This window comes from Brachyistius frenatus, unplaced genomic scaffold, assembly GCF_029030835.1.
Source record: "Brachyistius frenatus isolate BFR_SWC_R1_liver_20210118 unplaced genomic scaffold, ASM2903083v1 Contig_12, whole genome shotgun sequence".
Taxonomy (NCBI): Eukaryota; Metazoa; Chordata; class Actinopteri; family Embiotocidae; genus Brachyistius; species Brachyistius frenatus.
The window spans coordinates 3949016-3958989 of record NW_027210611.1 but is presented as its reverse complement, the minus strand read 5'-3'; the positions used below and the strand labels follow the sequence as shown (position 1 = coordinate 3958989).

General features: G+C 40.8%; 1 protein-coding gene across 2 annotated transcripts; it reads left to right on the top strand.

The window, feature by feature from the left end:
- The first annotated feature begins 4637 nt into the window (after window positions 1–4637).
- Window positions 4638–7606, top strand: neurod6b (neuronal differentiation 6b). Of its 2 annotated transcripts, none has more exons than XM_069692343.1 (2): window positions 4638–4781; window positions 5175–7606. In XM_069692343.1, exons 1-2 carry the CDS (start codon window positions 4775–4777, stop codon window positions 6182–6184), a joined length of 1017 nt encoding a protein of 338 aa, XP_069548444.1. In that variant the 5' UTR covers window positions 4638–4774; the 3' UTR covers window positions 6185–7606. The 2 variants fall into 2 exon arrangements, with proteins under 2 accessions (XP_069548444.1, XP_069548445.1); XM_069692344.1 differs by having other exon boundaries at window positions 4639–4798.
- The last annotated feature ends 2368 nt before the right edge of the window (window positions 7607–9974 follow it).

The window sequence follows — 9974 nt, the reverse complement described above, 5'->3', positions numbered from 1 at the left end:
GTTTTTTCAACTGTCTTCTAGAAACTACATGTATATCCTAGTAACGGAAAATATAGTCAGGGGGGGGGGGGGGGGGGGGGGGGGGGGGGGGGGGGGGGGGGGGGGGGGGGGGGGGGGGGGGGGGGGGGGGGGGGGGGGGGGGGGGGGGGGGGGGGGGGGGGGGGGGGGGGGGGGGGGGGGGGGGGGGGGGGGGGGTAGACAAACATAATGCCTCCTGTATTTGTATGGAATTTATTGATGTTATGAAGAAATGTTTTTAACTAACGTATCTGCACAAGCTGGAAAGTGTTCTCACTGCATGTATCTGCAAATCATTCACTGACAAAGTAATCAGTTCGTTTTCTCCACAATATATGGTCACAGTATCGCAGGATTTAGTTTTTCACATTAATGCTTTGGCACTGAAATCACTACAGTTTGGGAAAGATATTAAGTCTTAGTTACATTTTTGTTTTTTAAATTTCAGCGACAATGAAACGTGTTTATTTATTTATTTTTTTTTAACTTTAAACCGAAATTTGCTCCTTCGAACTAAACCAAAGACATTTGTTGCCAAAACGTGACCACATGCTGATTTCAGGATGCAAAAAAGATTGTATTTGATAAAACCTAATTTGTGGTTCATGCATGTCAAAGTTGTTATCTGTTTGGAGTTCATTACTATAAGACAATTTTGTTCTGCCTTCTTTGAAATAAGATTTTAAAGTTGTATGTTTTTAATGAAGCACAAAAGGGGGAAAAAGACTATGTACACTTGAGGTATTATAAGAGAGCAACATTTGTGGAAGCATTTTTTTGGGGGGGAATTACTGAAATTACAATAAATCTGCCAACAACTGGTTTGTGGTGTGAGAACAAGAATTTGAGATAATTATCAACAGCAACGGAAGTGTTCATCTACGTATCAACAAGTACTCAAAATAAATGACTTGCACTTACTTGTATGTGGCGCTGCATAAACACATCCTCATTTCCACTTAGTGTTTTGAATTTTGTTAATTGTACATGCAGCTCTGTGTAAGGCGATGCAATATAAACAGGGGGAGTTGTTAGTTCATTGAGGAACTGAAAATTTACATTACAGGGCTCATTACAGTCGGTGTCAGAATTAAAAACACTTCGCTTTGTAGCTGCTTCTTGGGGTTGGGCTTAAGGAGTTACCTCTAAGCTGTAACTCTGGATTTGTGTTTTGGACAGGATCGTGTTGTATTATCACACCATTATCATCTTCTCCACCACTTCACCTTGCACTCATCATCCCGACACAAATTCCCTCTAACTGCTGACATCAATTGAGAAACGCTTCCAACTCAGCATGCGATGTGCGGCGCCTTCATTTGCAGCTCTGCACCGCGCGCCGTGCCTATAAAAGCTGATAATGTGATAATTAAAAGAGCTGACAGGCAAGAACTGTCAGCGAGACACTCGGATTCACTAACCTCTGCTATTTGTTATACCTCTCAAATTACAGTGCTAGAAGTATAACACGTTCAATAACAACTGCAACAATTGACTCCGTTAGAACTGTCGTGGAAGAAGAGAGGAAAAGTTGAGAAGTCTTGGCAGAGGACAGTTTGATAAAAATCTGTCCCGAAAACATTACAGTATCAGAATCCGACCCGAAAGGAGGATTTCTAGCAGACAAAAGATCACTGCCATGTCTCTCTCTCTCCTTCTCTCTCAACCACACCATGATTTATTACCTGAAAAGACAAGAGAACTAATTAGTGGAGTAATTAATTAATATAAATTTGCATATTTGCATTTGCAATTAGTGCAGTCAACTGATTAGTCTGAGATGGGGAGTTTGACTCTTCAGATGCTGGTGTGTGTGTGTGTGTGTGTGTGTGTGTGTGTGTGTGTGTGTGTGTGTGTGTGTGTGTGTGTGTGTGTGTGTGTGTGTGTGTGTGTGTGTGTGTGTGTGTGTGTGTGTGTGTGTGTGTGTGCTGGACCAGAACGATCAGCAGACCAGCTGATGCATTTTTGGGGGGAAGGCAGTGATGAAGGGACTGTGTGTGTGTGTGTGTGTGTGTGTGTGTGTGTGTGTGTGTGTGTGTGTGTGTGTGTGTGTGTGTGTGTGTGTGTGTGTGTGTGTGTGTGTGTGTGTGAGCGATTTTTTTTTTCTTATTATTTTCCTCAGTCCATATGTGTATTTCGGACGTGTCCGTGTACAGTATGCGTTTGTCCGCATGCACACTTGCCTGTATTGGTGTGAACACATGCTTGGTGCGCTGTTTCACGCACATTAGGCTAAGTGTTTGCACGTTCACCACTGTGTGGACATGCTGTCATTGTCCGTGTAGAAACTGCTACCTGTGTGGTCTCTCGTGCTCTGAACTCTGAAGGTGTAATGAGCTCGCTGCGGCTCCCATACTGCTGATCGATGTCTTGTAATGTCCAATACAGAGAGATTGATAAGTTGCTTTAATTGATTCTCCTTGCAACAAGGTCATTCACAGGCATTCGCTTGCGTGTGCGCTTGTGTGTGTGTTCCACATAACTGAGGAGTGCATATACCCATATCGAGTGCCAGCTGTGCCCCACTGTGGATTTGGCAGCGTGCCACTGGGCCTTTTCCACTGGGTGTGCTTAATGTCTATGGTACTGAGGTACCAACACTGTGCACGCCCCTCTGTTATGCTCACACCATCCTCTGCATGGAAGGTGTCTACTGGAATTTCTTATAGAGCTGCAAGGATTAATCGATTAATCAAGTATCGATTGGGTGAAAATTTAATTTAGATGGTTGCAGCTCCTTCAACGTGAGGATTCACTGGTTTTATATTTCTCTCTAAACTTCATGTCTTTGGGATTTGAACGTTTTATTGGACAAAACAAGACATTTGATCTCATCAACAAAGATTCGAGAAAAAGTGATGAGCTGTTTCCCTCTATTCTCTGACATTTTATGGACCAAACTATCAGTTAATGGTCTACAAAATGAATAAAAATAGTGTTATCAACATTATCTCCATTGTATTAGATCAGCTGCAGAGATCTCACAGTTAACCATCTAAAAAAAAATAAAGCAAAAGCAAAACTATATGCATGGCTAGATACCAGTTAAGGTAAGTGGGAGATCTGATTTGTGTTTCTTTTGTCCTTGACTTGAACGTTTTACAGCTTTATTTTGTTGTTATCATGAATCTGTACCAGTATACAAAAGTTGCTACAGTGAAGTAGAAAGTTAGATTTTTTTTTTCTTTTTAAATGAAAATAATTAATGTAACCTCTGCAACAAACATACATTAAGAAATGTGCCTTCCTGTTCTATATGTTGCTGTAACATGCAAATGTCAAAAAGTTTGGGCATGAAGTCAGTACTTCGTAAATGTCCTTTTCCAAACATGACAGTTGAGCAGCAGGCTTCCTTCTATAAAACACACGAAAAATCCCATCAACTTTCATCTTCAGTTCAGAGTGATTTTACTTCTTCATTGTTTTGGGTTCACTTTCACCCAACCACTGCATGAATCGCAAAATCAACCAGTTTCTATTAAAACCTAACATGTCCTCCTAGAATTAAGAAATGATGTCCTCCTATAATTACATGTTTTAGTCATTCTCCTTGAGAGGACAGTTAAATATGAAGAGTATTTAACCTTTCCCTTTGCCACAAACTGTTTGCAGAAGTCTTTCACGGACAAAGAAATGCATGGTGTTATGATGTTGTTTCGGGTCACGAAGACCTAAAAGAGGTCAAACTCCCTGTTTGACTTTTAACAAACCTAAACACCTAAAAACTGAAATCCAAATGGACGGTTGTTTGGGATTTTGGACAGGCAATGCACATTAAATATTGACTACAACCTGAAGCCCAGATGTAGAGCAGCTATTGTTATTTAGACATTACGCAGCGAACAGAAGTAATGTGTCATTTTCTGAAATCCATTAAAGTGTGTTTATGAGCAATTCTCATAAAACTTGTGAAATTCATTACATTTTAGAATTAAAAAAATTGTTAGGTGTGTTTCTTTGAGCCGTTTAAGCTGAAGCTGGATCCCAAACAGAACATTAGGGAAGACAAATACAGAATATGAACAGATTATATATAGATCATATGCAGAGTATATAATCTATGCATACAGAGTGTCTATATATACAGAGTATATAATCTGTATAACTGAAAACCTCCTGGCGCAAATATGCAAGCCATTTATTTTCTTGCAACTTTTTGCCTGTACTGCATTTATAATTAGTCTAATTAATTAGACATTTGGGTAAGGTATTTGCACAAGATGTAAATTAATACAATTCAGAGTTATTGGGACTGAGATTTATTGATTGAGATTTATTAGGGTTTATCTATCCATCTATCTATCTATAGAGAATACCTGCAAACTCCCTCACATCCCTCCTTTATTCCGGACAAAAAGACATGGATTTATCTTTCTTACACGAGGAGATGCAGGTATTCGTAGTTATCCCTCTCCGGTCTGTGTTTCTGACGGTAAACGCGGGCCTCCCGGTGCCCATTACCGGAGCTGCCAGATGATCGGTACGGAATGGAGGTCCCATGGGACACTGAACACGTGGTCTAGGCTGCCACAAGACGTCAGCGGCAGATGGCATGGGTACCCGCTGTTGGCATGAGTGTCATTTCTCAAAGAGCGAGGGAAGGGGAAGAGAGAGAGAAGGAGAGAGAGAGGGGAAGGAAGAGCAGATCCCAGCGAGATAGAGAAAAGAAGGTGCGCAGGTTGGAGCTCTTTCTAGTAATCTAGTGGTTTGCAAGCGAAGACGCTGCAGCGCAGATTCAGAGGGGATATTTGGGAACATGCAAGGTACACGCTGACCAGAGGTTGGTATTATTTTACTAATGCATTTGTTGACTATTGTTAAGCTTGTATTCCTTCTTCTACATTGTCAAAATGTGTAGACAGATTTTTTTATTTTTTTTTATTTTTTTTTGCACTTTAAGACCTAAAACCAAAAATGACGTCTATCATGTTTTATCGCCAAAAATGATGTAACAAAAGGTTTAAACGTGATTGTTTTTCACAATAAGTCCAAATACAATGAAGTTGAGTGCCTTTGAAAAGCTGTGACACTGGCCCTGCTTGCCAATTTGTTACTCTTCCTCTTGGGAGGATTCATTCACAAGGTAATTAACTGACAACCTTCAAAAGACGTCGGTGTTGTACTTTGTCCTTATAGTTTCCTCTTTGATTTCATAGGAAGTATGTTGACACTGCCATTCGAGGAACCTCATATGATGTGTGAACCGCGGTTTGGTGCAAGTTATTCCCGTGAAAGCTTACCTGAGAGCCTGGAGCAGGAGCGACAGCACAACCCAGACAGGTCCAACTCAGACATGAGGGAGGCCGAGGACGACATCTCCGACAGAGAGGAGGACGAGAGAGAGGACGACCAGGATGAGAACGGCCTTCCTAAAAAGCGAGGCCCCCGGAAAAAGAAGGCCGGCAAGGAGCAGATGGACAGGTCCAAAGTACGGCGCCATGAAGCCAACGCCCGAGAGCGCAGCCGGATGCACGGCTTGAACGATGCGCTGGAGAGCCTGCGCAAAGTTGTGCCGTGCTACTCCAAAACTCAGAAACTATCCAAGATTGAGACGCTCAGACTGGCTAAAAATTACATCTGGGCCCTGTCAGAGACTCTGAGCGCAGGGAAAAGACCGGACCTCCTCGCCTTCGTACAGACTTTGTGCAAAGGATTATCTCAGCCCACGACCAACTTGGTGGCTGGCTGTTTGCAGCTGAACGCGAGAAACTTCCTCACAGACCAAAACGGGGAGGTCATGTTTCCTGGCAGATCGCCCTACAATGCCATGTACTCGTACCCCGGCTCAGACCTGAACACGCCCCCCGGTCACAGTGGCAGCAGCTTGGACAACAGCGCCAAGCCGTTCCGACACTACAGCTACAGCGGCGCGTACGAGCCCTACTATGACAACCCGTCCCCGGAGAGCGGGAGCCCACATTTCGACGGCCAGCTGAGCCCGCCGATGAACTTTAACGGGATTTTCTCCCTAAAACACGACGATCCGCCAGACTACGGGAAAAGCAGCCACTATGGCATGCGCTACTGCAGCGCGCCAGGGCGCACGGCTCTTGCGCACAACACCATGTACCGAGTGTCCCCAGAGGCCCGTTTCCCCTATGATCTGCACGTCCGCAGCCAGTCCTTCCAAGCACAAGGGGAAGTTAATGGCTCTTTCCACAATTAATCAATCAGCTGGACAAAGTTCACGTTTCAGAAGCGATGCAATTTGCCCCCACAGATGTCGCGAGTGGAACGAAATGGACTCAGACTCGCTGATGCACCATTTAAAAGAGTAATTTTGTGTTTTTAAGTCTTTTTTTTTTTTTTTTTTTTAAAGATGATAAAAAGCCAGCAGTTTAGATGAGATGGATGCACTTGTTCCAGGTTATCGTTCCACTAAATTTGTGTCAACACGAGACAGAAAATGACACCACATGAATGTTCTTGCTTTGTAAAAAAAAAAAAAAAAAGAAAGAAAAAAAAAAAAGAAAAGAAAAGAAGAAGATCTCACTATGAAGACAGATCTTCTGAGCCGTTGAAAGTAAATTAAGATTCAATGGCTCGGTGCCACATATTTGTTTCTAATCAGCTCAGATGTAAAATAATTCGTTGGAGATGCAGCAAATTCTTTGCAGTTACAGTACATTATTTACATGTGTTTGTTGAAGGCAGTACTGCACATGTTGGTAATATAAGGTTCAGATAAAGCAGGTTCAGATATAGTGCACAATTCATTCGATTTTCTGGCTATTTATAAGGTTCACTAGAGTCATCATTTTTGTGGAGATATAAAATCACCTAAATGAAATAATCCGGGAAGAAGAAACTAAATAGTTCCACTACATCAGGGAAGTTTGCTGAGACACGATTGGAGTTCAGAGATTCTGTCAGCAATAAAAGGTCAATTGAGCTATGCATGGCAGCCCAATGCAATCTTATATTATCGTATTAAAAACGACATATATTCCCTCTCTTAGTCCAAGATCTAATTGAACTGATGACAATTACAGGAAAATAATCATTTTTAAAAGAAAGCCAGTTTGGAGACGAGCATGTTTAGGAGACCTGATGATGATGTCATCTGAATTGGTCCTATAAATACAGGAAGTTGTGGGGAAAACAAACTGTCAAAATTAAATGCATTCGTATTTGGAGTAAATAGTGTGGTAACGAGGTGAATGTAAATTATTATTGTATTTATTTAAGCTTATTTAATATAAGTCCGTCGATTTGAATGAGAATAATATATTATAGAAAAAAAATATTGTAAAAATCCAACAGTGTTAACTTTTATGTGAATTTCCACACATTTAAAGTTTGTTTCTGTTGCATTGATGTATATTTCACCACAGCTGAAAGTGGAGCACTAGAAGGAAAAAACAGTTATGTCAGGTGAACAAAAATGTTTCAATGAATCCGAACAACATGCCTTAAAAAAAGAGAGATGACGACCATCAATATGCAACGAAATGGAAGTTTTGGACAGTTTGGTGTGAACTTTTTACACTTCCTTGTTCCTGCTGAGGAGCAACTGTGATGCACTTCATGTATTTCTGCACAATGTTGGTGACTGTGCTCATAAACTCTGTTGATTTTGTAACTTTAACCGAATGATGAATGATTATTGGATGATCTTTCTAAATCATGTCTGCATTTACTTATCTGACACACACACACACACACGCACGCACGCACACACACACACGCACGCACCCACACCTGAAAACTCGTTATGGATCGAAATATTCGTGAAGTAATGTGTTAATGTTTTGTGATGTGTTTTGTCGCAATAAAATGAAGAGGCTGTGAGAGGCTTTATGTTGGAGCCCAGCTTCTCAGCTTTCTGTAAAAATGATCGACAGCAGACGACAATTAAGAAAAATATATATATAAATGGTTAGAAAAATAAATCAAGATAAAAAAAAAAACGCCTCGGGCGTAATTTCATTTATTTATTTATTTTTTTTAGAAATTGAATCGTGTAGCAACCTTTGAGGTTGTGGTACAGGCCTGTAGCAGAGAGTAGAAGCAGCAGAAGACGCTACTGCTGGACATAAATCTTACCACAATATGTACAAAAACAACCAAAAAAAATGACGCATTTAAGCCCAGACGTCCGTATCATTTTCTACAACCAATCACACTGTCATTTTAAATTTAACAGCTGACGTTGAACCACGAGGCTGTCAAACATGACGCAGAGTTTTTAAATTCTTTATCTAAAACAGGGTTTGTCGATATAATTTCATTTTATTTCGGCTGATCAGATGGTTGATTCGTGTCAGAAATGCCCACGAGGTGTTGGAAGTCAGCCACAGAGCAGGCAGCCAGTTGATCCTCCCAGTTTGGACGAAAGTGGAACCGATAATCCCCGGAGACGCACACTGCTGTTGTAAAAGAAAGGCGAGCTATTCTCAAATATATATATATATATATTAAAATATAAAATCGTTATTTACCTGCTTTCAAGCTCTTTTTATGATTGTAAATATCTGTGATGCGATTTAATGGAGGCTGAACTCACCTATTCCGTTTTAATTTTGGGGATTTTTAAATTTCACTAACTGGAGAGAATTTTGCTGAATAACCTGACCTATGCAGATCAATTAATTAAAATTTGTGGAGAAATCATTTAGCGTTAAAATTGTTCTAATAAATGAAGAAGATGCTGGGTTATTATTTATCTTGGTGAAGTGCAGCAAACCAGTGTTTTCTTTTGTGTCACTGTCCAAAATGTTGTTTTCCCTTTACTGCATTAATCACCAAGATCTACCAACAGCAGCTAAATTTGCAATTTTTTTTTATTGAGACTCGTTGCACAAGGACATCATTTTATGATGACACACACACATGCACGCACGCACACACTCACTCACAAGCCATATTTCTATTGCATATATGAAGCCAAAAGACAGACCTAACCCTGCCGGTTAATCTTAAAGATAGAATACCAGTCACTAAAGCTGACACTGGTGTCACTACTGGACAAAAACAAAATTATTCAACAGCAACACCTTCTAAATCTCCAAACCACGGAAAACATGACCAGCCATCTCTATGGAAGTTTATGAGCTTGCAGATAGATGATGGGTATCAGAAACATGTTTGTGAACTGAGATTAAGGAAAGACCAGCCAAGTCTCACTGAAGACAGGAACGTTCAACACAAACTCATGTATGACACTATCTAGTTTTAATACTTGCATCATCTCAGCAAACTATTTCTTGCATCTGCTCGAGCAGCAGCCTGTTGTCAGTTTTCAAAATACTTCATGATTCAACTTCTCGGAAGTTCAACTAATAAGTGTGAAAAATAACAGTTGGGTCTCCTACATTTACAGAGAAAGTGATGTCAGCACCTTCAACATTATTACAATCATTGTCATGATTGTTGCTTTACATTTACAGATGAAAATCAGATTCTCTGCAAATATATAAAGCAAATTATAGCTATATAGCTGATAAATGCCGAATTCAATCATGCAAAATGAAACGGATATAGTAACGAAAAAAAGAAATAAGTAGCACCAAAGTAGCCTCGATGTTGGGAGCTTGTCAAAAAGGAGGAATGCGTCAGTTTTTACCTGCACAAATTTTTCCTATGGCGATTTAGATCATGAAATAAACGACAAAACAAAAACCAAAGTCTGGCACGCTCAGCTGATCTAAGAAATCACAAATTCAACTTATTCCACTTTGAAAAAAGGAGAAATATTGTATTGTTTTTTTCCTAAAGGAAAGAAGGGCTTGTTTTCCTGCCTTCATCTCCTCATCATCCTTCTCTTCAGGGGTTACTGGAGGTCCCTTTGGGGCCCTCAAACCACCCCATAGCCCCCCATTGCGCTGCGCCACCAGGCCTTATGTGTCCCATCCACTGAGACTCCCACCATGTCAATCTAACTAGCTCGACCAGGCTGCCTGTGTGAATATATGTATGCCGCATCCGTGTGTTCGCGCAGGTTTAAATCCCTCTCG